The sequence below is a fragment of the Palaemon carinicauda genome, chromosome 39, assembly GCF_036898095.1.
Source record: "Palaemon carinicauda isolate YSFRI2023 chromosome 39, ASM3689809v2, whole genome shotgun sequence".
Lineage (NCBI taxonomy): Eukaryota > Metazoa > Arthropoda > Malacostraca > Decapoda > Palaemonidae > Palaemon > Palaemon carinicauda.
Genome location: NC_090763.1, coordinates 10627874 through 10654928, shown reverse-complemented (window position 1 = coordinate 10654928; position 27055 = coordinate 10627874). Strand labels below are relative to the sequence as shown.

Below are 27055 nucleotides of genomic sequence, written 5' to 3'. Positions count from 1 at the left end.
GGCAAGGGGACCCAGCTAGAACCTGACTTACCCGTTTGCTTCTCCTCCCTTTTGCTTGCTGATCATAAGTACAAGTATAAGAACATTAGGTGAAAGGAAATATTGTTTAATTAATTACGGGACACAGTGTGGGAGGAAAGAATTATGATAAGTTACGGTACTTAAGAGATCTTAAAAAACAGTGGCTGGGGAAGGGGGGCACATTGGTGTAGGAACAGGAATGATATGCAGTGTTCATAAAACAAAGAAAATAAAATTTATTTGTACAAAACTGTTAGGGTTATGTTAGTATGGACCCATCAATCTAAATAGAAAATTAAAGACAAAATTAGCATTCCTTAACGTCAAACTTCAGCAACAGGGTAACAGTGATACACACACAGGAAATTTTCTTCCCCCAGGTGGGACACTCATAAGTGTTCCTATACAGGCCAAGTCTAAACCAAGGCACACCTAACCGTGTATCTATTTGGGCAAGTACCAGTATGCCATCTATAAAGAACATATAACGGTGAAAAATACAGTACCACAATTTTCCCTAAATCAATACTGTTCTCATCAATCTCCCGTCCACCATTGGGATGCAAAGTCACTTAAACAGACCTAATTTCTGAAAAGTACAGCCGCATACTATGTCGTACAGGTCTGTGCGGGCCCACCATTACAATGTCTCGACAAGTTTGTCAACAGCACATTTGAAATCTCTCAATCTTGGAAGGGGTTTTGAATAAGTCTGAATTCATACTAAACTCAAAAGTCACCCTCTTCCTAACATCGGAATTCACTTCTTGGGCCTCTGACCAGATATGCCATTTCCATAGCTGCTGTTAACTATTTAATGTTCATGACACACTCTCATATAGCAACACAGTAGCTTACTTCTAGTTACAAGGTATGGATATAGAACAGCATCACAGACTAGTACAGATTGATAACAGGAAATATTCTAAATTTGCTCTCCCTTACACTCCCTACTGAGTGTAGGGGCTGCTGTCAATACCTGGAAAGGAACAATAACACATTAAGACATATTTGGAAAAAGGGGGGCTTGAGGGATACAAAAGAAAAAAATAAAATCAAATATATTTCATACACACACAAACCACTTAAGTTTTCTCAGTCACAAACCCTTATATATTGCATTGTGTTCTTAGTATTAAAATGATACTGTCGCGTCCCCCATACCCTGACGAGGTGTATTGGGAAAGTCCTAGTCCAGGACAAGTCACGCTTCTTCCCTCCACACACAAGCTTATGTAGGCCGCACACTCCTTGAGGAGCAAGGAACTTGCGTGGTGCAGGGACTCTCTTTCTCAAAGTGCTGCTCACTCGGATTCTGAGTCCCCGGGTAAAGCCAAAGCCAGTATGGCTGGGGACTTTCCACTCTTCCTAAGGGTTAAGTCACCCTATGTAAATAGCGTGGTTTGTATTTCGGTTACGGAACAAATGACAAATTCGGAGATAATTTGTATTTTTCCTAACCATACAAACCTTAGCTATTTACACATATTTGCCCGCCAGCCCTGTCCCCCAAGTCAAGTCCTACCTCTAAGCGAAGTGAATCAGTTCACCAGTGTGTGAGGGGGGAGGGGTAGCTAGCTACCCCTCCCCTACCCCTGCTAACTAGCGCAGGGGTAGTTAACCCTCGTTTAAAATTTATGGCTCGCCATTTCAGCTACGCGGAAAGCAATACCCTATGTAAATAGCTAAGGTTTGTATGGTTAGGAAAAATACAAATTATCTCCGAATTTGTCATTTTAAAGCTTTTGTGAGGTGTAACTACCCTCCGCTAGTTAGCGGAGGGACTAGCAGGAATAGACTAGCCACCCTGCTCACACCATCACTTTTGGTAGAATACAGAAGTTGTCTTACTCCCCAGTTAAAACCAAACTGAAATTTCCCAAATAACTGGCCGGAAAAGCTAAGAATTTCCTTCTAATCTTTTTCTCCTACAGGTGTGACTGCTCATTGGGATCTTAATCATGCGGATTTGTCCCGGCAATGAAGCACGCCGTTGTAGCACTTTCATGTCAGCACAGGAGACAGATCCTCATGGACTCTGCCCTGCATGTAGGGATCACTCCTGCATACAGGAGTCTTCATGCCAGGTATGTTGTGAGTAGTTGGCCTCCCAGTGGTTGAGGTTTAACAGGAGACGGAAGAAGGCTAAAAGGGATTCTTCCCCTTCGGGGTCATCCTCGAAAGCGAAGAAACCTCACCATCGAACTCCATCGGCTTGACCTCGCCATGTTAACTTGCTCAGTCAGTTTCACCTGTGGGTCGGTCGAGCACAACCCTAGGGGGGGGTCCGTCCTCTGTTGCTACCCCTAGCGAGGCTGCGCCGGCCACTGCCATAGGAGAGTCCCTTTCCGACGAAGTTGTTCGCCTGCTGTGGCCTTCCTTAGTGTTGGGCAGCCTTCCCTTCGCCAGCTCCAGCTCAGCAGTCTTCTCGTCCGTGCGGAGATTTGCCGACAGACAAAAGGGGATGATTGTCCTTCCCACCCACGAGTGGGAAGGCCTTCTCCTGAGTGGTCCCCCCCACTGGTATTACAACGAGGGGCATTGGATTTGTCCATGCCCCGCTTCCAGTTAATTGGAGCACAGTTTTTTGGAATTGGACTACGATGGTGTAAGGCGATTGCTTGCAATTTCTCCTCCTTCACCTCGTGTCTATAGACACAACTTAGCATTCCTCGCCTCGTAAGGCCAAATTCTCGCAAACTTGCACCTTTGGTCCTCTTGTGAGGTAGAACCTGTTTTGCTGCCTGCCTGCAAGTGCCCAGCAACTGCCTGGTCTTCCTCCCCCTTGCAGGAAAGGAAAGTCGCTCACCTTTTTCCTGCGGGGGATAAAGTGATATGGGGAGTTTCTTTCCATGACGTGTTAGTGAGAAATCGAGCCAACCGGAATCTAGCGAACGAGTCTTGCACAGCGTTGCGCACCTTACTACCTAGCGAGGTGGGCGGGGGTACTCGTCTCCTTGACAAAGATGTGCGCTCCCTGGATAACCAGAAACTACTCGCCAAGAAACTTTTTGAGACAGTTGCAAAAAGAATGGAATGGAAGGATAACTTCAGGCGTCATGTGCATTGGTATATCAGGCAAAGTGGTCCGTCTTTTGTAGTTGGTGTCTTGGGAGGTATTTCTCTCTGTGTCATCATACCAACAATAGCATAATTCTTGTACAGTAACTCAGGGAGGGAAAACTTTGTTCAGTGTCGGCAGTAAATGGCTATCGTTTGGCCTTCAGCCTCATTTTCAAGCTGAAAAGAGTTAACAATTCTTCCTTGAAAGAATTGTCTCTCCTCATATGGAACTTTGAGCCACATGCCCTCAGTCTGAAGTAAGACCACCTCCTTGGAACATGGTGAAAGTTCTATGCTCATTGAATGGAGCCCCCAACAAACCTCTTCATCAACCGTCAGATCGAGACATGACCTTAGAGATGGTATTTTTTAGCTCTAGCCTCTGCCAAGAGAGTCGGTGAGCTACATGGTCTCTCCTGTGGCATCGCCTATTCAAGGGCAAGAGGCCAAGTGACAATCGGTTTTGTCTTTGAGTTTGTAGCCAGGAAAAAGTTGTTTTCCCAGATTGCTGGCTCCTCCCACCATTCGTTCAATAGAGGAGGTATTACGAGGTTGCAGACAAGCCTCTTCCCGCACTGACCTTGGATCCTTCTCTTGGGCTCTCTTAAGGGGTACCGCAATAGAGAGACTTTCTAGGCTCTCAGGCACGTTCTCAGCTTCAGAACTCCTCAATGCAGAAAAGGATGTGAAGTATGCCATGCAGGCTGCTTCATGGCTTGATCTGTGGTTGGGTTTGGTGGGGGACCTTGTACGAACCGAGGATTTGTCTAAGGAGAGTACAAGGAGGTCCATGGAGACCTTTCTCTTGTCTGGCTCTCAGACCTTGGAATTTCTTTCTCACCAGGTTATCAACCTATGGGCAAATATAAGTCTGAAACAGATATGCCGTGATTGAAAGGTGTCACAGGCAAGTTCCTAGAGCTTAAGTGTCCAGGTTCAGGAACTCCACTCTGGAAAGAACCTCTCTATTCAAGCCGAATGAAGTTGAGAGGGCAGCTGAGCGTTGGAGGAAACCCACTGAGGTTCCCTCCTTCCCAGGGCCTTGACAAGCAGGCCCTATGGGAAGGCTCCTCCACCTCCCAAGGAACAGCCACAGCTCACCAAACCTTCAACAAGTAGGACGGCAGGGTCCTCAAAAAAGGTGTCTCGGCAGCCCTTTCCTGCCAAAGGTCCAAAGGGCTCCAAACCCTCTAGAGGGAAAGATAGATAGGGAAGCGGTAGAGGTCACTCCCGCTCTGGGGGCCAATCCTCTCACCTGCCCACCAGTGCAGTGGGGGGATGCCTGCAATGCCGCTGGCAGATGTAGCTGCAGTACGGGGCAGATCCCTGGACACTCCATGATTTATGTAGGGTATCACTTCCCGTGCACACAATCTTCCCCTCCACTGACTCGGGATCCAGTTCCATCAAGCTCCTATGCGAAGGTATCTTTAAAGGAGTGAGCCCTTTGTGCCGAAGTCCAGACTATGTTGGAGAAGGGGGCTCTCCAAGAGGGCCTTGACGGTTCCCCAGGCTTCTTCAGTCGACTCTTTCTTGTGAAGAAGGCGTCTGGAGGCTGGAGACCAGTCATCGACCTCTTGGCGCTGAACAAGTTTGTCCTACAAACTCCGTTCAGGATGGAGACGGCAGACGTGGTCATTCAAGCAGTAAGGCCTTATGACTACATGTGCATGCTGGATCTCAAAGACGCATACTTTCAGATCCCAACCCATCCATCTTCAAGGAAGTATCTTCAGATCATACAAGAAAATAGGCAATACACATTCAAAGTGCTGTGCTTAGCCCTATTGACAGCATCTTAGATCTTCACGAGAGTGTTTGCTCTAGTGTTATCCTGGGCTCACGGAATTTGGCATTTGTCTCCTTTGATACCTCAACAATTGGCTGATTCTAGTAGACTCTACACCGAGACAGACTACTTGAGTTTTGTCAGGATCTGGGGATCTTGATAAATCTTGAAAAGTCATCACTGCTTCCCTCTCAAAGACTGGTATACCTGGGTGTGAGGAGTTTTAAGATATTACCTTGAACGCACTGCAGCAGCTTGTCCCCGTGTGCCAGCACTCTTTGTTAGCACAGGGAAGGTCAAGAGGAGGGTCACTAAGAACACCATCTCAGCCTGGATTTGCAGGGGCATCTACCATGCACTGAATCCGGACCCTCTTGACGTCAGGGGCATGGACACGTCCCTGGCATTTAAATGCAACAGCTCTGTGGCGCAAGTGTTGCAGAGAGATGTGTGGAAGCGTCAAACGATCTTAGCCGCACACTACCTGCAAGAAGTGACCCACAGGTACATGGATATGTTTTCCATTGGTCCTGTGGGGGCTGCACGACAAGTGGTTTAAAGTACCTTAGGCTCCTTGATGGACAAGTAGTAGATGGTTGAGGGCATTGGTTACTTGAGATTAGTCTGTATGAATGTTAAGAATGACCAGCTCATTTCTTTTCTTTCATCTTCCCCTCTCTTGGGGAACAGCATCATGGGTCCTCTGCAAGCTGGCCTCACCTATCTACAGGTTATAGCCATTTCCCTTGAGTAACCTAGTACTGTATAGTTTTTCATACGTTTACATGTCCCCAAATACTCCCCGCAAGGTGGGTATTGGGAAACTTCTCTGTTTGAATTAACATTCCTATTTTTAAACTCAAAATATTATTATGTAAAGTCACTTTGCTAGTTTCTCACAACCACACAGGTTTCTTAGGCCGCTACTAGCGCATTACTCTATTTTTCTTTTAGCGAGGTGTCAAGGTTTTTTCCAGTTAGAGTCTAATACTGTATAGGTAAAAACTCGGGTCAATGACCAAGCCCGAGGTTGGACTACCACCCTCCTAATGGGTGAGTTATCCCTATTAAATAGCGTAAGGTTTGTTTAGTGTCAGAACAAATGACAAATTTTGGAGTAATTTGTATTTTTTCTAACGATACAAGTCTCTAGCTATCTATGCAAATTGTCCCACCATCACCTGTCCCCGGTAAGTCCTGCCTGCAATCAAAAGTGGTTTAATATCACTGATATGTAAGTGAGTGGGAGTAGCCAGAGTTACCAGCTACCCCCCTCTAGCTTCTAACTAGTGGTTAGTTGGTAGCCACCTCGCATTGAAGTCCTAATGGCTAGTCTTCCAGCTTTGCCAAAAGATAATCATAATTGAATAGCTACAGGTTTGTATCATTAGGAAAAATACAAATTACTTCCAAATTTGTCATTTCAATTTTGACGTCATGAATACGGGGGGAACATCACATGAACTCTGTGTGAACAATGCATATGGGTACCGTTTGATTGATTTAGTACTAGTTTTGTTAGTACGTGAACACAAAAAAAATGATTCGGGGGAAGTTTATACAGTACTTGAAGACCAATGTAGTGCATGTATACTGATATTAAATTTTACACCCATATACCAAATTGCTCGTATTCTAAGATATACAAAAACCCAGGTATTACTGTATTTAAATTCAAATGAAATTTATTCATCTATAAATGAAAAGTTATAAAGTTCTAACTCTGAAAGGTGCTTGGGACTTGAGTGCTAATTTTTTTGGTTAGGGGCTGGCACTCAAAGGGTTAATAACTTATTTCAACAAAAGAATGTACAATAACTTACTGTATTGCATATCACTTACTGTACACCAGGGTAGTACTTTTTTACAAGCTTAGAATTTTTAGTAGACATAAAGATCTTAAAAATAGTTAGATATGTGTCTAGTTATTTTGAAAATATTAAAATGAAATACTCTACTGTAACTACATATGGATAGAGTTCATAGCTTTTAAATGAATGGGTGGTCTTTCCCAATTAAAACTATTGAGCGGAGATACAGTTAAATGTCGATTGTTTTGCAATAAAGTAATTGCAAGAGTTTCATTATTCCTAATGCAGATTGTCCTGATAGTAGAGAGATTATAAAATTGTACCCTGATAATTATTTTTGCTCCTAATTATAGTCTTTCTCTTTTCACAGTGGAGTCTTCACTGCAGTTGGAATTATTTATCGGGAACAGGGGATCCTGGGCTTTTTCTGTGGTCTAATACCGCGTTTACTATGTGATCTGACAGCATTATGGCTTGGCAAGACGTTAGCCCATGTAATCAACAATTATCTAGTCGAAGATAGAGATCTCAAGCAGTATGTTTCTGCATCAATGAATGTAAGTATAGTACATCATCGCACTACAAATTATATAGTCTGTTTTTATCTTGAGGGTACACTTGGGCAAACTGCAGTATTCTAGCTTAGTTCTCTTCCTGTCGTTTATTTTTACAAGTTTCTATAGTTTATATATGAAAGATTAATTCAATGTTACTGTTATTAAAATATTTTTTTTAAATATTTAACTTAGCCGGTGAATATATAATAGCTGACGCCTCCGGCGGCTCGACAGAAAAACACAAAAACTCGCGAGCGATCGCTATGAAGGTTGCGGGTGTGCCCACCAGCGCCAACTATCGGCCAGATACCGCATATACATGTAAACAGCTCCAATTCTTCTCTGTCGGTCTGATCGACAAGACGTACCATTACTCGCTGTTAACCTGGAGTTTTTCAACAGTCTTGGTGAAGTACTTCCTTTTGGTTTGAGCTTTCGCAGTGCAGGTGTTTTATCTTCAACTTAAACTATTGAACTCTTTTTTGGATAGATTTAATTGTTGATTACTTTGGATTGTTTTTTTGGATTTTCTTTGACTTTTCAAAATGGCCGACCCTTCCCTTAATACGGAAGTGTGTTTTAGGCTTTTAGCAATTATCTTATCACGTTATAAATTGTTGTTGTTAATTATAGATTTTCCTCTATATATTTTATATCTCACCCGCCTTTATTAGGCCTCTTCGATTAGCTTTCCATTTATACTAAACATCAATATAAATTTTAATGTTTTGTTTATATGCGGCCTTACCTATTCCTCCCCTAGTCCGAGAGTAGGCGGTCCTAACTTGGAAACCGAAGTTAAACAACGTTGAGCCCATTCAACTTTTATTTTCGTTAAGTTTAAATCATTTGCTCTGTAAGAGTTATTAAATGAATATTTTTTATTAGATATTTTATGAAAGATTTTCTTTGAATAGTCTTCGTGCTGTTTCAAAGATGAACTAACGTTTGGTTTATTTATACGCAGTTTGCGCTCTATCGTTACGATAGAGAAAGAGAGAATCACGGTTTCACTTTGCAGAAAGAGTACTGTAAATCGATTTTGACGTTTTGTTCATTCTTCTTTCAAACTGAAATGTTTTTAAATACTAATTTAAAGGAACTTGTTAATTTTCAATTTCTTAGTCCTTTCAGTTTTTTCCTTTGGTCAAATAACCTGTTTATTAACGAAAGGTGAGTGGGCTTTTCTCTTCGGTGTGAAATCAAGAGAGAGAGAGAGAGAGAGGAAGAGAGAACGTTCCGATCTTTATTCTCGTCCCAAGCGAGTAACGTTGTTCTCGAGTCAGTTTTTTACTCTCGTCCCAAGTCTCTGTACGGGGAGAAAGGATAAAACGTTTTTAGTTTTTATTCTCGTCCCAAGGCACTGTACGGTGAGAGATTGAAAACGTAGTTTTGAATGAACTAGTGTTTAGTCTCCTCCCCAGTCACTGATCCTTTTATCTTTATATATTTCCGTTTTATTCGATATATGTGTTTACTGTTTTTTGCTTGTATTAATGTGCTTACATTATACGACTTATTTCGCAATTATAACCTTTTGATGTAGGGGAGAATTGCGTGCTTCAGGTAGAAATCAGTTTTTATTCATGCCTAATGTGAAATTATTGAAAAATTCGATTTCAGTGAAGTAAGTGCAAAAACAGAAAATTGTAGTGATAAAGTGATAATTGCGCAAAGTGTTATCAGTGTTGCGACAGAGGGTTCGTCTGTTCGTGCCTGTCGTTCGCCTAGTCCGAGACCTCTTGCAAGCTCCCATGCCCCAGGGAGAAGTAATGTCGTAGGACTTATGGGTTCGAGAGACTTTAACCAACGAACAGACGTTCCCTCTATGGTTTCAGCGTGTCTCGTCAAGACCGCCCCTACCATAAGACGAGCGAGACGGTTTTCTCCTCGTCATCCGAAGGCTTATCGCGTAAGAAACCGTGGAGCAAGGTTTCGAGACCCTTAAAGCGAAAGTCAGTCCCTTCAGGACAGGTCCAGCGTCCTGGTTGTAGCCATTGGGACAGCTCTGACCCTGTGCAGTCATCGGAAGACTGCTCGACGCCTAAACAGAAGCGTAACACAGGCTCCGAGAGTCTTAGTGTAGGCAAGGTTTTGCAGTCACAGACGTTACCCTCGTCTCTTACCGCACCCATTCCCGTTGATCCTAAATGGGTTGTACTACAAGTCATGCAGAATAAGCTTGCCTCTCTTATGGAGGACTGTTCTGCTTAGCAGGTTCACGATGATCCTCGCCGCTTAGCTGATCGAGATCCTGGCCGTCAGCCGCCCAAACGAGCCTTTGCTCGTCCTGTTGACGTTGACGTTACAAAGTCACGTCAGTCACGTTTTGTAGAGCCTCACTCGATGCAGTCCAGTGTTGTCTTTCAGCCGCTTGTGGACGTTCAGCCGCTGCTGCATGCTCTTGTTGACGTTCAGGACGTTCGCCAATCAGCGAAGTTGACTTGTTTTGACGTTGAGCGTCAAGCACCGCAGTCAAGAGTTGTTTTGACTGCTCAGTCTAGGCAGTCAAGGCAGTCTCGAGTTGACGTCGAGCGTCCTCCCGCACCTGTTGTTGTTGCTGGTCAGTCCTTTAAGCAGTTACATGACATAGCGTCCTTGACTGCTACTGATGCTCCTTTGCGTGTGGACTCTGCTTGTCAAGCATTGCCACCACGGCAGGTCTCTCCCTTGCTTGAGACTCGGCAATTGTCGGACGAGGTTCCTTCAGATGAGGAAGTTGCTGATCCCCCTCCTACTGATATTCCCTTGGGGACTCTGTCAGACGGAGAGGAGCCTAAAGCTGCTCAGCCCTCTATGGACTTTAAATAAATCATGCTGATTTTTAAGGATCTTTGTCCGGATCTTTTTGTAACTGCTGCTCCTCGTTCGCCTAAACGTCAGAGTTTACACTAGGCCTAGCTACTTCGAAGCCGTTGTTTTCTAAGCTAGTGCTCTCTCGCTCTTCTAAGAGAGCTTTACGTTTGCTAGGCGACTGGTTGATCACCAGGAGGAGTTTGGGGGAGACAGCCTTTGCTTTCCCTCCTTTTAAACTGGCTTATAGAGCGAGAGTCTGGTATGACACGGGAGAAGTTCTCGGCTTGGGAGTTCCTGCCTCTGCCCAGATAGACTTCTCAAACCTCATAGACTCTCCCTGGCGCCTGGCCATGAGACGCTCCAAGATTTTATGGTCGGCTTCAGAGCTAGACCATCTCCTGTTAGGAGCTTTTTCGAGCGTTTGAAGTTTTGCTGTACAATTATGTCATGCATAAACAAGGCTATCAGGGATGGCTCCAATGATCTGACAGCCACGTTCTCTGCAGGAACAAGACTATCAGGGATGGCTCCAATGATCTGGCAGCCACGTTCACTGCAGAAGTACGTAAGAGGCAAGTGCGCTCAATGTGTTCATTGTCAAGACAAACTTCACGATGAAGTCTACCAAGCTGTCTTGACAGCATTAATGGAAGGCGACTGGATGGTCTCTCTCGACCTTCAGGATGCATACTTCCACATTCCTATACACCCGGATTCCCAACCGTTTCTGAGGTTTGTTTACAGGAATGTGGGGTACCAGTTTCGAGCCCTGTGCTTTGGCCTCAGTCCTGCTCCTCTCGTGTTTACGAGGCTCATGAGGAATGTGGCAAAATTCCTCCATCTATCGGGAATCCGAGCCTCCCTGTACTTGGACGACTGGCTTCTCAGAGCATCGTCCAGTCATCGCTGTCTGCAGGATATACATTGGACGTTGGGTCTGGCCAAGGAGTTGGGACTTTTGGTCAACCTAGAAAAGTCCCAACTGATCCCATCCCAGACTATTCTATATTTGGGGATGGAGATTCGCAGTCCAGTTTTTCGGGCTTTTCCGTCTGCCACCCGAATAGAACAAGCCCTGCTCAAAGTCCAAATAATGCTGAAAAGAGAACGTTTGTTCAGTCAGGAGTTGGATGAGTCTCGTAGGGACTCTCTCATCCCTGGAGCAGTTTGTCTCGCTAGGGAGACTACACCTTCGGCCTCTCCAGTTCCATCTAGCCTCTCACTGGAACAAGGACAAGACGTTAGAGACGGTATCAATCCCAGTCTCCGAACCAGTAAAGGCATGCCTGAAAGGGTGGGACAGCAATATCAGTCAGAGAGGGACTATCCCTAGCAGTCAAGAACCCAAACCACGTGTTGTTCTCAGACGCGTCGGATTTGGGTTGGGGTGCGACCCTGGACGGTCGGGAATGCTCGGGTCTGTGGACCTCAAGTCAGAAGAGCATGCACATCAACAGCAAGGAGCTATTAGCAGTCCACTTGGCCTTGATGAAATTCGAAAGCTTTCTTCGAAACAAAGTGGTAGAGGTCAACTCAGACAACACCACAGCTTTGGCGTACATCTTCAAGCAAGGAGGCACACACTCCCTCACGCTGTACGAGATCGCAAGGGACCTTCTCATATGGTCAAGAAATCGAGGCATCTCCCTGTTGACGAGATTCATCCAGGGGGACTTGAACGTCTTGGCAGACTGTCTCAGTCGGAGGGGTCAGGTGATACCCACGGAATGGACCCTCCACAAGGACGTGTGCAAGAGTCTTTGGGCGACTTGGGGTCAACCCACCATAGACCTCTTTGCCACCTCGTTGACCAAAAGGTTACCAATCTATTGCTTACCAGTCCCAGATCCAGAAGCAATCCACATAGACGCGTTTCTACTGGATTGGTCTCATCTGGACTTATATGCATTCCCACCATTCAAGATAGTCAACAAGGTACTGCAGAAGTTCGCCTCTCACGAAGGGACAAGGTTGACGTTGGTTGCTCCCCTCTGGCCCGCGAGAGAGTGGTTCACCGAGGTACTTCAATGGCTGGTAGACATTCCAAGAAGTCTTCCTCTAAGGGTAGATCTCTTACGTCAGCCCCAAGTAAAGAATGTTCATCAAAGCCTCCCCGCGCTTCGTCTGACTGCCTTCAGACTATCGAGAGACTCTCAAGAGCTCGAGGCTTTTCGAAGGAGGCAGCCAGTGCGATTGCGAGAGCTAGGAGAGCTTCTACCATCAGAGTATACCAGTTGAAGTGGGAAGTCTTTCGAGACTGGTGCAAGTCAGCATCTGTGTCCTCTTCCAGTACCTCTGTAGCCCAAATCGCAGATTTTCTTTTACATCTGAGAAATGTTCGCTCCCTCTCAGCTACCACGATCAAGGGCTACAGGAGCATGTTGGCTTCGGTCTTTCGTCATAGAGGCTTAGATCTTTCCAACAATAAAGATCTCCAAGATCTCCTTAAGTCTTTCGAGACCTCTAAGGAACGTCGTTTGGCAACTCCTGGATGGAACTCAGACGTGGTCCTAAGGTTCCTCATGTCAGACAGGTTTGAGCCATTACATTCAGCCTCCCTGAAGGATCTCACCCTCAAGACGCTTTTCCTAGTGTGCTTGGCTTCGGCTAAAAGGGTCAGTGAAATTCATGCCTTCAGTAAGAACATCGGCTTTTCTACAGAAAAAGCCACATGTTCACTTCAACTTGGTTTCCTGGCCAAAAATGAACTGCCTTCTCGTCCTTGGCCTAAGTCCTTTGATATACCTTGCCTGTCAGAGATCGTAGGCAACGAACTTGAAAGAGTGCTGTGTCCAGTTAGAGCTCTTAAGTTCTACTTAGCTCGTACTAAGTCCTTACGAGGTGGATCTGAGGCATTATGGTGCTCAGTTAAGAAACCATCATTGCCTATGTCAAAGAATGCTTTGTCATATTTTATCAGATTTTTAATACGAGAGGCTCATTCTCACTTGAATGAAAAAGACCGATCCTTGCTTAAGGTTAAGACGCACGAAGTAAGAGCTATAGCAACTTCCGTGGCCTTTAAGCAAAATAGATCTCTGCAAAGTATTATGGACGCGACCGTTTGGAGAAGCAAGTCGGTATTCGCGTCATTTTACTTAAAAGATGTCCAGACTCTTTACGAGGACTGCTACACACTGGGTCCATTCGTTACAGCGAGTGCAGTAGTGGGTAAGGGTTCTACCACTACATTCCCTCAATTCCAATATCCTTTTAATCTGCTCTTGAAAATGTTTTTTAATTGGGTTGTACGGAAGGCTAAGAAGCCTTTCGCATCCTTTTTGATTTGGCGGGTGGTCAAATGTCATTTCTTGAGAGCGCCCAGATTAGGGGTTTGATGAGGTCCTGTTGTATGGGTTGCAGCCCTTGATACTTCAGCTCCTGGGAGTCTTTCAGCATCCTAAGAGGATCGCTGGGCTTCGTGAGGAAGACAGACTAACAAGGCAGAGTAATCGTCTAAGTCAACTTCCTTACCAGGTACCTATATATATTTGGGTTTTGTTATGATATAACTGTCAAAAACTCTAAGCATATACGCTGTAAACTTAATTAACTCTGGTCTCTACCCACCACCATGGGTGTGAATCAGCTATTATATATTCACCGGCTAAGTTAAATATTTAAAAATGATATTTTAATTATAAAATAAATTTTTGAATATACTTACCCGGTGAATATATAAATTAAAGGCCCCCCCTTCCTCCCCGATAGAGACCCAGCGGGATGAGAAGAATTGGAGCTGTTTACATGTATATGCGGTATCTGGCCGATAGTTGGCGCTGGTGGGCACACCCGCAACCTTCATAGCGATCGCTCGCGAGTTTTTGTGTTTTTCTGTCGAGCCGCCGGAGGCGTCAGCTATTATATATTCACCGGGTAAGTATATTCAAAAATTTATTTTATAATTAAAATATCATATTTTTTAATTGTTCATTACTTCTCCTGTAGTTTGTTTATTTCCGTGTTTCCTTTCTTCAGTGGGCTATATTTTCTTGTTTTAGCCTTTGGGTTTTTAACATCCTGTTTTTCCAACTAGGGTTGTAGGTTAGCTAGTAATAATAACAATAATAATAATAATGATAATGATAAGTCTTCAGTAAGACAGAGAGCTCTTAACTTATTCCATGTCTGTAATGCCATTTGAAAGTTTACTTTTGATATCAATACTAGTTCCAAAGTAAACTTCAGTGCCTTGCAGGTATAAGTTATAGACAGCACATTATATGTCAGGAATTGTAAGTACATAATTAAGAATCTGAAAACAAAACACAAAGTTATGTAAAAGATTCCATTTTTCTTTTAATATAGAATTACTTGTCTTCTTGAATGATAGACCTCTTCTGCTGAATAGATCCGCTGGTTGGGTAGCCAAAGAATGATAGACCTCTTCTGCTGAATAGATCCGCTGGTTGGGTAGCCAAAGAATGATAGACCGCTTCTGCTGAATAGATCCGCTGGTTGGGTAGCCAAAGAATGATAGACCGCTTCTGCTGAATAGATCCGCTGGTTGGGTAGCCAAAGAATGATAGACCGCTTCTGCTGAATAGATCCGCTGGTTGGGTAGCCAAAGAATGATAGACCGCTTCTGCTGAATAGATCCGCTGGTTGGGTAGCCAAAGAATGATAGACCGCTTCTGCTGAATAGATCCGCTGGTTGGGTAGCCAAAGAATGATAGACCGCTTCTGCTGAATAGATCCGCTGGTTGGGTAGCCAAAGAATGATAGACCGCTTCTGCTGAATAGATCCGCTGGTTGGGTAGCCAAAGAATGATAGACCGCTTCTGCTGAATAGATCCGCTGGTTGGGTAGACAAAGAATGATAGACCGCTTCTGCTGAATAGATCCGCTGGTTGGGTTGACAAAAGCATACTGTTGTATACAGAAGGTCCTCAACTTACAAAATTAATAGGTTCCAAGAAGCTGTTTGTAAGTCGAATTGTGCGTAATTTGAATTTTGTTAAATTTTAGCCTAGGGTAGGCCTAACGTGACTCCCATACCTACAATATCCAGCTGCAATAGTCAACAAATAGTTCCATTTCATATAAAATAAATATTACAAATGTTTTGCTTATTATATTAAATGGTATTATTATTATTATTATTATTATTATTATTATTATTATTATTAGCCAAGCTACAACCCATAGTTGGAAAAGCAAGATGCTATAAGCCCAAAGGCTCCAACATGGAAAAATAGCCCTGTGAGGAAAGGAAATAAGGAGATAAATAAACGATATAAGAAGTAATGAACAATTAATCAAATATTTTAAAAACAGTAACATCAAAACAGGTATTTCATATATGAACTATAAAAAGACTTATGTCAGCTTGTTCAATGTAAAAACATTTGCTGCAAGTTTGAACTGTTGAAGTTTTACCGATTCAACTACAGTATCCGATTAGGAAGATCATTCCACATGTTGGTCACATCTGGAATAAAACTTCTAGAATTCTGTGTAGTATTGAGCGCATTATGGAGAAGGCCTGACTACTAGAATTAACCACATGCCTAGTTTTACGAACAGGATGGACCTGTCCGGGACGATTTGAATGTAAAGGAAGATGAGAATTATGATATATAGTTTTAAATATTTAACTTAGCCGGTGAATATATAGCTGCAACTCTGTTGCTCGACAGACAAACTGTACAGAAAAAACTCGCCAGCGATCGCTATACAGGTTGCGGGTGTGCCCAACAGCGCCATCTGTCGGCCAGATACCAAGCTCTATGTAAACAAAGACTCAATTTTCTCTCTGTCGACGTGTCGACAAGACGTACTTTACTCGCTGTTGAAACCTGGAGTTTTTCCCATCATCTTTGGTGAAGTACTATATTCTGGTTTGAGCTTTCGCAGTGCAGGTGTTTTATCTTCATCTTAAATCTTAAACTCGTTTTGGATAGATTTAATTATGGTGACAAAGAGAGTATGGACTTTCTTTCACTTTTAAATGGCCGACCCTTCCCTTAGACGGAAGTGTGTTTAGGCTTTTAGTAATTATCTTATCACGTTATAAATTAATCATAGATTTTCCTCTATATATTTTATATCTCTCCGCCTTTATTAGGCCTCTTCGATTAACTTTCCATTTATTATAAACATATAATAATAAATTTTAATGTTTTGTTTATATGCGACCTTTCCTGAGAGTAGGCGGTCCTAACTTGGAAACCGAAGTTAAACAACGTTGAGCCCTTTGCAATCGTAAATAGCTTTTAAAGAGCTAATGATTTAAAACCTTTTAAATGAATATTTTTAATAAATATTTTATGAAAGAATTTCTTTGAATAGTCTTCGTACTGTTTTCAAAGATGAACTAACGTTTAGTTTATTTATACTACGCAGTTTGCGCTCTATCGTTACGATAGAGAGAGAGAGTATCACGGTTTCACTTTGCAGAAAGAGTAAATCGATTCTGACGTTTTGTTCATTATTCTTTCAAAGCTTAAATGTTTTAAATTCTTTTTTAAAGGAACTTTTTAATTGAAAAACCTTTCAGTTTTTTCCTTTGGTCAAATAACATGTTTTTTTGACGAAATGTAATTGGGCTCTTCTCTTAGGTGCGAAATCAAGAGAGAAAGAGAGAGAGAGAGATAGAGACGGAGGGAGAGAGAGGAGAGAAAACGTTCCGTTCAAGCGGGTAACGTTGTTCCCGAGTTACTCTCGTCCCTAGTCTCTGTACGGGGAGAAAGGATAAAACGTTTTTAGTTTTTTATTCTCGTCCCCAGGCTATGTGCGGTGAGAGATTGAAAACGTAGTTTATATGAACTAGTGTTTAGTCTCTTCCCCAGCCACTGAATTTTTTATCTTAAAATATGTTTTCTGTTTTTTGCTGGTACAGTAGGGTCCCGAATTATGCGAGAATTTGGTCGATGAAAGGCCTCGTGTAATTGGAAATTCGTATATTTCGAAACACATCATGGCGGCAAACAGCAACCTACCCGTCAATTTTTTTTTCACTCCATTTCTAGCTTTCTAGCTATATATATACTGTATATACACTGTGTGTGTGTATGTATGTGTGTATGTATGTATGTATATATTATATATATATAAAACATATATATATATATATATATATATATATATATATATATATATATATAATATACTGTATATATATATACATATATACTGTAGCTTTTATCTTAACAATACTGTAAGAAATCCTTCTTATAGATTTTTTTATAAAATACTGTACAAAATTTCTTTTATGGATAAATAAAACAATAAAAAGTTGTTAAAGTTTTGATAATTTTCTATGACTGTAGTATTTACTACTGTACTATGCATAGCTTACTGTTTTCAGTATTTTCCGAATGATGTAGAATTATTTCCTATAGATACAAAAAACAAAAAAGGGTTTTCAAGGTTTGATACAGTACGTATCTAGCAATAGTTAAAAATTACAGTATAGTACTGTATATCCATGATGACACTCCCACACGTAAACACAGCCAGTAGGCGCAAGTGTGCACTAGGCTGCTGTACGATAATCATGGTTTTTTTGCCCTGAGCGGTCATTTCACTAATGATAATTTTTCAAAGTTAATATAATTTCTTTATGCTTATAATTCGTAATTATAGTTAAAAGTAGGGATATTAATTAAATGGTTGAGTAAAAAAACAATTAATACTATTATTTAATTTCAAATGGCTACATAATACTGAATATTCTAATGGGTTCTTTTTATCTTCAATCGTAAATCTTATGCCTGGATAAGCAACAAAAGGAAAGGGATAGGTCTCTCTCTCTCTCTCTCTCTCTCTCTCTCTCTCTCTCTCTCTCTCTCTCTCTCTCTCTCTCTCTCTCTCTCTCTCTTCATATCGTTTCCTGTATAGTTTTCAAATATGTTCGTCATACATTTGTACATTATTTATCCACTTTATTCTCTCTCTCTCTCTCTCTCTCTCTCTCTCTCTCTCTCTCTCTCTCTCTCTCTCTCTCTCTCTCTCTCTTTCTCTTCTCGGCGTTTCCTTTCCCTTTATAGTTTTGTGAAATTTCGTTGTCCAGTCATTCGGTAATGAGAAGTCATTTTCGCTTTCGGCATCGAAAGAAAACTTTGTTTCTTCAATATACTCATCACTGGAGGATTCAGAACTAGTGCTCTCATTATCAAACAGGTTATCATTATCAAATTCCACAACAAGAATATCATTTATTTCATCTAAAGAAATAACCTTCCTCTTTAGACCTTTCATTACAAAAGGAACAACAAATAACCACTTATGCATGAACGCCCGAGCGCACTGATAGGAAACCACAGTTTTGTAACATCAAGCTACCTTCAGAAAAATAGTTGCCAGACATCATATAAGTTTCTATTCACAGTCCCCATATGCTGAGAGTGTTGCCAAGTGGTGATCCTATGCTTACTATACGAGTAAAGTAACATCACGAGACTATACGAGTAAAGTAACATCACGAGACTGACGGCTTGTAAAAGGCAATTAAAGTCATGAACGGAATATACAGTTGAAGGCGGTACCGAGTAGATCGTGGTGAACGGTTTATCACGTGGGTGATGCTTAACAGGTTAAAAAAACATTTTATATAGTTCGGTATTTTCTCTATCCATCCTCTCCCAGAAAACCTTCAAATGTGAATTATCGGAATGTGTGCAGATCTCTGCAGTGCGATAACTAGTTAGCGACTGAGAATAAAAAAAATAAAAAGCCCGATTGACGATGCTGATGATGAGGATATCGAATACCGATTTTTCCCTAATTGATTTTTTCTACGTTCTGTCTAATCCAATGTACAGTACATTCTTATGTAAAGGGCGAACCCCAACATTTCTTGATGCTGCTACACTTTAATTATAGATATTTTACCACCTATTTATAATCTTTATTTATAATAACATCTTTAGTAAAAGCTCTTCAATATCACTTTCAGGAGTAAATGCGTTTATGATCGACGATGAAACGTAAAAAAAACTTTTTCCTTTTAAGAAGGCGTTTTTTTTAGGAAAAAAAAAAACAACACGAAACAAAATTGCTCATATTTCATATATTTTGATTTTCTAAGGATAAATAAAAACAACATTAATTATAACATTATTATTACATAGTACCTGGTAAGATATCTTTTGCCGCAAAAGTTAACCTATAGACAGATGTTAAAATTGGTTAGCGAGTTCGTTATGATCGGCGATGGAACGTACCAAACAAAGTAATGGGTTTGGTTGTGGTGACATGTTTGGCAGTAGCATGATATAAAATAGTCTTTATTTTGATGGTTTTTAATTTAAAGTTTAATGAATAAGGATTTTTCACCATAATCACAATGTAAGTATAGAAATTAATTAGTACAAATATGAAATATTATACATATAGGTGTTGGACAGTTAGGCTAGGCCTAGCGACAAGTTCACACAACAGATGGGCAAACCTTAACATTTTCATCCAAAACTAGTCTTAAAATGTTTGAACAGAAATCTTTCTCTCACATTCTCCCCCCCCCCCCTTCTCAGACATCGGGGAACCATCACCCCCCCCCCCCATACAATTAAGAAAACAATAGATTTCCTACGCTTCGCGGTGCTTGACTCGCGGATTTAGAATGCTCCTCGCAGATAGAGGAAATTTAATTTTTAAAAACTATCGATCGCGTAATTGAGGAATCGTGTAATTAGAACACGTGTAATTCGGGACCCTACTGTATTAATGAGCTTGCATTATACGACTGATTTCGCAATTACTACCTTTTGATGAAGGGTAGAATTGCGTGCTTCAGGTAGAAATCAATAAAAGTTTCGATTTCAGTGAAATAAGTGCAAAACAGAAAATCGAAGTGATAAAGTGATATTGCGCAAAGTGTTACAGTGTTGCGTCCGAGGGTTCGTCTGTTCGTGCCTGTCGTTCACCTAGTCCGGGACCTCTTGCAAGCTCCCAAACAGGGGAGAAGTAATGTCGAACGACTTATGGGTTCGAGAGGCCTTGATCAACGAACAGACGTTTCCCTCTATGGTATCGGGTGTATCTTACCAAGATCTCCCCTACCATAAGACGAGAGAGACGTTTTATTCTCCTCGTCATCCGAAGGCTTTTCGCATAAGAAACCTGTCACAAGGTTTCGAAGCCCTTAAGCGAAAGTCAGTCCTTTCAGGACAGGTCCAGCGTCCTGGTTACAGCCATTAGGACAGCTCTGACCCTATGCAGTCATCGGATAACTGCTCGCCGCCTAACAAAAGCGTAACACAGACTCCGAGTCTTTTTTGTTGGCAAAGTGTTGCGGTCACAGACGTTACCCTCGTCTCTTACCACAACCATTTCCGTTGATCCTTAATGGGTTGTACGGCAAGACATGCAGAATATGCTTGCCTCCCTTATGGAAGACTATTCTGCCGATTAGTCCGTTGAGTCTAGCCGTTTATCTCATCGATATCCTGGCTTTCAGCCAACCTAACGTTCCTTTGTGCTTCCTGTTGACGTTGGCGTAGCTAAGTCACGTCAGTCAGGTTGTTTAGAACCACACTCGATGCGGTCTCGTGTGGATTTTCAGCCGCATTTGGACGTTAGGCCACTTGCTGATGCTCCTGTTGACGTTCAAGACGTTCGCTAACAATCGGAGTTGACTTGTTTTGACGCTGTGCGTCAACCTCCACATTTTAGAGTTGTTTTGACTGCTCAGTCTAGGCAGTCAAAGCAGTCTCGAGTGGACGCTGTGCGTCCTCACGCACCTGTTGTGGTTGACAGTTCAGTTGTTGACAGTTCACAGACTGTCAAGCAGTTACATGACGTTGCGTCCTGGTCCGCTACTAATGCACCAGTGAGTGTGGACTCTGCTTGTAAAGCATTGCCACCACGGTAGGTCTCTCCCTTGCTTGAGACTCAGCTTTTATCGGACAAGGTTCCTGTAGATGAGGAAGTTGCTGTTCCCCCTCCTACTGATATTCCCTTGAGGACTCTGTCAGATGGAGAGGAGCCTAAAGCTGCTTAGCCCTCTATGGACTTTAATTAAATCATGATGATTTTTTTTAAGGATCTTTGTCCGGATCTTTTTGTAACTGCTGCTCCTCGTTCGCCTAAACGTCAGAGCTTACACTAGGCCTAGCTACTTCGAAGCCGTTGTTTATAAGCTAGTGCTCTCTCGCTCTCCTAGAGAGCTTTACGTTTGCTAGGCGACTGGTTTATCACCAGGAGGAGTTTGGGGGATACAGCCTTTGCTTTCCCTTCTTTTAAACTGGCTTATAGAGCGAGAGTCTGATATGACACGAGAGAAGTTCTCGGCTTGGGAGTTCATGCCTCTGCCCAGATAGACTTCTCAAATCTCGTAGACTCTCCCTGGCGCCTGGCCAGGAGACGCTCCAAGTTTTTTACAGGTCAACTTCACAGCTGTTTTCGAGCCTTTGAAGTTTTGCTGTACAATTATGTCATGCATAAACAAGGCTTTCAGGGATGGAAAGCGGTACCACCTCAGTCGCTAACCCCGTCTGTTGCCGCACCTGCTCCCGTAGACCCTAAATGGGCTTTGCTGCAAGACATGCAGTCCAAGCTTGCGTCCTTGATAGAGGACTTTAATGCGGAGAAGGTTGCTGCCGAACCTTCTGGCCAACAACCTTCCAACCGGTCGGTTGTGCGTCCTGTTGACGCTGAGGTAACCTTCTCGTGTCTGCCAGTTGAGGTGGTTCCTCCACCGATGCGACCCAGTGTGGGTTGCCAGCCGCACGTTGACGTTAAGCGACGCTCGGAGGTGGTTGTTGACGTTCAGGACGTTCAACAACCAGCAGAGGTGACTTGTTTTGACGCAGTGCGTCAACCTCGGCAACCCGGTATGGTGTTGACTGCACAACCCAGACGGTCTAGACAGTCTCGGGTGGACGCTGTGCTTCCTCGCGCACCCATGGTTGTTGACAGTTCACAGACTGTGCAGCAGTTCCATGATGTTGCGTCCGGCTCCGTCACGCATGCACCAGTGCGACCGGACTCAGCGAGCCAGACGTTGCCCACTCCGTTGCCGTTTCCTCATCAGTTTTCGGATGAGGAACTATCTGATGAGGACGTTGCTGAACAACAAGACGATCAGCCCCCAGAATAGATCAAGCCCTGCTATCCATCCAGAAGATGCTGAAGAAGGAACGCTGCTCAGTCAGGCTGTGGATGAGTCTGGTAGAGACGCTGTCATCCGTGGAACAATTTGTGTCACTAGGAAGACTACACCTCCGTCCTCTTCAATACCATCTAGCTTTTCACTGGAAAAAGGACAAGACGCTAGAAGCGGTCTCGATCCCCATTTCCGAAAAGATAGTCTTGTCTGACTTGGTGGAAGGACAATATCAACCTAAGAGAGGGTCTTCCCCTGGCTGTTCAGACTCCCAACCACGTTCTCTTCTCGGACGCATCGGACGTGGGCTGGGGCGCGACACTAGACGGTCGGGAATGCTCAGGACTGTGGAACTCGAGTCAGAGGAGCATGCATATCAACTGCAAGGAGCTGTTGGCAGTACATCTGGCCTTGAAAAGCTTCAAGTCTCTCCTTCGAGGCAAAGTGGTGGAAGTAAAACTCAGACAACACCACGGCCTTGGCGTACATCTCCAAACAAGGAGGTACCCACTCACTGACGTTGTACGAGATCGCAAGGGACCTGCTCATCTGGTCAAAAGGTCAAGACATCTCCCTAGTAACGAGGTTCATCCTAGGCAACTTGAATGTCATAGCAGATTGTCTCAGTCGGAAAGGGCAAGTAATTCCAACAGAATGGACCCTCCACAAGGATGTGTGCAAGAGACTTTGGGCCACTTGGGGCCAACCAACCATAGATCTCTTTGCAACCTCGCTGACCAAGAGGCTTCCAATCTATTGCTCCCCAGTCCCGGACCCAGCAGCAATACATATAGATGCCTTCCTCCTAGATTGGTCACATCTGGATCTCTACGCATTCCCACCGTTCAAGATTGTCAACAAGGTACTGCAGAAGTTCGCCTCTCACGAAGGGGACAAGGTTGACGTTAGTTGCTCCCCTCTGGCCCGCGAGAGAATGGTTCACCGAGGTACTTCGATGGCTAGTAGACGTTCCCAGAAGTCTTCCTCTAAGGGTGGACCTTCTACGTCAGCCTCACGTAAAGAAGGTACACCAAGCCTCCTCGCTCTTCGTCTGACTGCCTTCAGACTATCGAAAGACTCGAGAGCTAGAGGCTTTTCGAAGGAGGCAGCCAGTGCGATTGCTAGAGCAAGGAGAGCATCCACCATTAGAGTCTACCAATCGAAGTGGGAAGTCTTCCGAGACTGGTGCAAGTCAGTTTCTGTATCCTCGACCAGTACCCTCTGTAGCTCAAATAGCTGATTTTCTCTTATACCTGAGAAAAGGACGATCCCTTTCAGCTCCCACTATCAAGGGCTACAGAAGCATGTTGGCATCGGTCTTCCGGCATAGAGGCTTAGATCTTTCCAACAATAAAGATCTTCAAGACCTCCTTAAGTCTTTTGAGACCACCAAGGAGCGTCGTTTGGCTACCCCTGGTTGGAATTTAGACGTGGTACTAAGATTCCTCATGTCAGACAGGTTTGAGCCGCTACAATCAGCCTCCCTGAAAGATCTCACTCTAAAGACTCTTTTCCTGGTATGCTTAGCCTCAGCTAAAAGAGTCAGTGAGATTCATGCCTTCAGCAAGAACATCGGATTTTTGTCAGAAAAAGCCACCTGTTCGCTACAACTTGGTTTTCTAGCCAAAAATGTGCTGCCTTCTCGGCCTTGGCCTAAATCTTTTGATATTCCCAGCTTATCGGAGATTGTAGGCAATGAACTAGAAAGAGTCTTATGCCCTGTGAGAGCTCTTAAGTTCTATTTAAAGCGTACCAAACCTTTACGAGGCCAATCTGAAGCTTTATGGTGTTCAGTTAAGAAACCATCTTTGCCTATGTCAAAGAATGCTTTATCATACTTTATCAGACTGTTAATACGAGAAGCTCATTCACATCTGAGTGAGGAAGACCGAGCTTTGCTTAAGGTGAAGTCGCACGAAGTTAGAGCTGTTGCAACTTCCGTGGCCTTTAAGCAAAATAGATCTCTGCGAAGTATAATGGACGCAACCTATTGGAGAAGCAAGTCAGTGTTCGCGTCTTTTTATCTAAAGGATGTCCAGTCTCTTTACGAGGACTACTACACACTGGGACCATTCGTAGCAGCGAGTGCAGTAGTGGGTGAGGGCTCAACCACTACAATTCCCTAATTCCATATCCTTTTTAATCTTTCTCTTGAAATGTTTTTTAATGTTGTTTTTATGGGTTGTCCGGAAGGCTAAGAAGCCTTTCGCATCCTGGTTGATTTGGCGGGTGGTCAAAGTCATTTCTTGAGAGCGCCTAGATTAGGGGTTTTGATGAGGTCTGTTGTATGGGTTGCAACCCTTGATACTTCAGCTCCTAGGGGGTCGATCAGCATCCTAAGAGGATCGCGAGGCTCCGTAAGGAAGACGTACTTATAAGGCAGAGTAATCGTTCAAGTCGACTTCCTTACCAGGTACCTATTTATTTTGTTTTTGTTATTTTGATAACTTCTAAAATGAAATAAAAACTCTTAGCTCATAAAATGTAAAACATATATTACTGGTCTCTACCCACCATCCTGGGTGTGAATCAGCTATATATTCACCTGCTAAGTTAAATATTTAAAAATGATATTTTAATTATAAAATAAATTTTTGAATATACTTACCCGGTGAATATATAAATTAAATGACCCTCCCTTCCTCCCCAATAGAGACACAGTGGGACGAGGAGAAAATTGAGTCTTTGTTTACATAGAGCTTGGTATCTGGCCGACAGATGGCGCTGTTGGGCACACCCGCAACCTGTATAGCGATCGCTGGCGAGTTTTTTTCTGTACAGTTTGTCTGTCGAGCAACAGAGTTGCAGCTATATATTCACCGGGTAAGTATATTCAAAAATTTATTTTATAATTAAAATATCATTTTTATTATAATATTTCTTTATCTTATTACAGTATACAAATTTTGATACAATATCTGAAATTTATGATATCAGTTGGATGTGTGTTTTAACCGAATGTTTGTACCTAGAGGACCTCCTGTACTGTATTTAAAAGAAAATAACAGTACCTTTGACATGTTTACATTTTGCTTTCATATATACAGTGCACCAATACCCCGCTATGCAAATGAGTCCCTTTCCTGAAGAAACTTTCGTTAACCAAAATATTCGTTCATGGAAGCTCGTTTTCTCATTGATGTCCGTTATAAACATTGAGATACATTTCAACAAGCTTACCAAATTTCACTTGTTTCCCAATATAACTACAATAATTGTTTACTATTGTACGGGGATTGAAATACGAGTGAAATAGCAGATATCTGGTTCAGCTGCTTACAACAAAACGGCTGTTTTTCTTTTTTTCTATTGTGGATGTGTGCTTACGCAACGATTATAACATTACTAAAGATACTTTTATCATTTTCGTTTACTGTACATTTTTAAAACTAATAAATTTTACCGCTACAATTTTAGAATAAGAATATTGTAACTGAATTTTTGGTATGTAAATTAAGCATGGGAAAAAAAACTATATTTTTTTTTGTATCTTCGAAAGCGTTAATTGAAGCTTCGATATACAAGGGTATTGGTTTATATTTTATTAATTTGGTGAACATCTCAAAAGTTTCTCTATTAACGTTAAGTCAATAATATGTATATGGTTTGAAATTTATTTTTTGGTATCTCTACTTCTAAATTACGTCATTCTCCTTGTACAGTTCCTGGCTGCAGCGCTTGTGTATCCACTGCAAGTCGTGTCAAACTGCATGGCAGTGTCTGGAAGTGGGTAAGTTTTATACATCACTTAACTTTTGGATATCTTGATATTAAGGGTAGGAGATGATGGATGGTGAACTATTGAATTAAAAGCTCAAGATAGAGACAACTGGCGAAATCTAACCGAGGACCTTTGCATCAGTAGGTGTAGGAGGAAATGATGATGATGAAGGGTGGGAACCTCTTGTAATGTAAGACTTTATCAATCTTATATGTAAATTGAGTAAAGTATCAGTAGGTTATTTTCATTTCTACTTATTTGACAGTTTCAATTTATGAAGAAGTAATTTATTCTTCTTAGTTTCTAAAGTTGTATTGAGAACATAAGAGGAATCATATTGTGATGGCTGTGGTTAAATTAAACTTGAAGAAACTACAGTATTGTATTAGTTAAATAACTCACTGAGGTACACCAGATTTAGTAGGAACTGATTCCTTCATATTAGCAGCATTGCTTTCATATCTATAGACTTTCCCTCTGCCTATTCTTGATGTTGACTCGAAGGATTTTTGTAGAACAAATATCACAACTTTTATTATCATTTTCAACTCGCCTGTTATAGAAATAGGACTATGGTTCAGGAATTACTTAAACCTCTTTCAACTGTTTGTCCTCATACACAATAGGTTGGAAGTCTCAGACGCTAATGTCGACTGACTTCTTATCTAGGTTTTTCAGAATTGGGTTTATCATATTGTAAGACTAAGGTTATTTGTTCCTAAACGAATACAAATCATCGTCTTTAATAGGAGTATGACTTCAGTGAAGCTGGAAAGACACTCACTTTTGACTTTGGTCGCTAGCAGTACACATACTCTTGCTGACTTCTAATTTTGGCTGATTTAATTATTTGCTTTATCATTTAAGAATAAATGGATAAGTGTGCAGACAGGTTGTTGTGTTCAGAGGAGCTGCCCCTTCAGTTTTGCTTCACGTGTGGAATATTTGAATGAGGGGACATTTGCTGGTGTTATCTCTGATGCTGTGAAGAGTCCCCTGTGACCTCTCCTTGTGGAGCGCCGTTGTTGGTTTTCACGAGCTAGAAGTAGTGTGTCTGCTCCTCCTCCTCCAGTTCTCACTTCTTATCTGCGTAGTCTTCGTTCGATTCTTCAGACACTGCTAATTTAATTTGAAGAAGAAAATTGACAAGTTGTCTAAGATGTTGGAAAATTGAGAAGCAACTAGGACTGGGAAGGTCGGTACGTTGTACAGTGGCTTACACTCCTGCTATCGAGGGTTCTGTCACGT

General features: G+C 42.4%; 1 protein-coding gene across 1 annotated transcript in view; it reads left to right on the top strand.

The window, feature by feature from the left end:
• Positions 1-25820, top strand: part of LOC137631493 (mitochondrial carrier homolog 2-like) — a 73062-nt gene extending 47242 nt beyond the window's left edge. Inside the window, exons 5-6 of the mRNA XM_068363255.1 lie at positions 7055-7241; positions 25749-25820. Coding sequence (XP_068219356.1) covers positions 7055-7241; positions 25749-25820 — 259 coding nt within the window. The remainder of the gene's footprint in view (positions 1-7054; positions 7242-25748) is intronic.
• The last annotated feature ends 1235 nt before the right edge of the window (positions 25821-27055 follow it).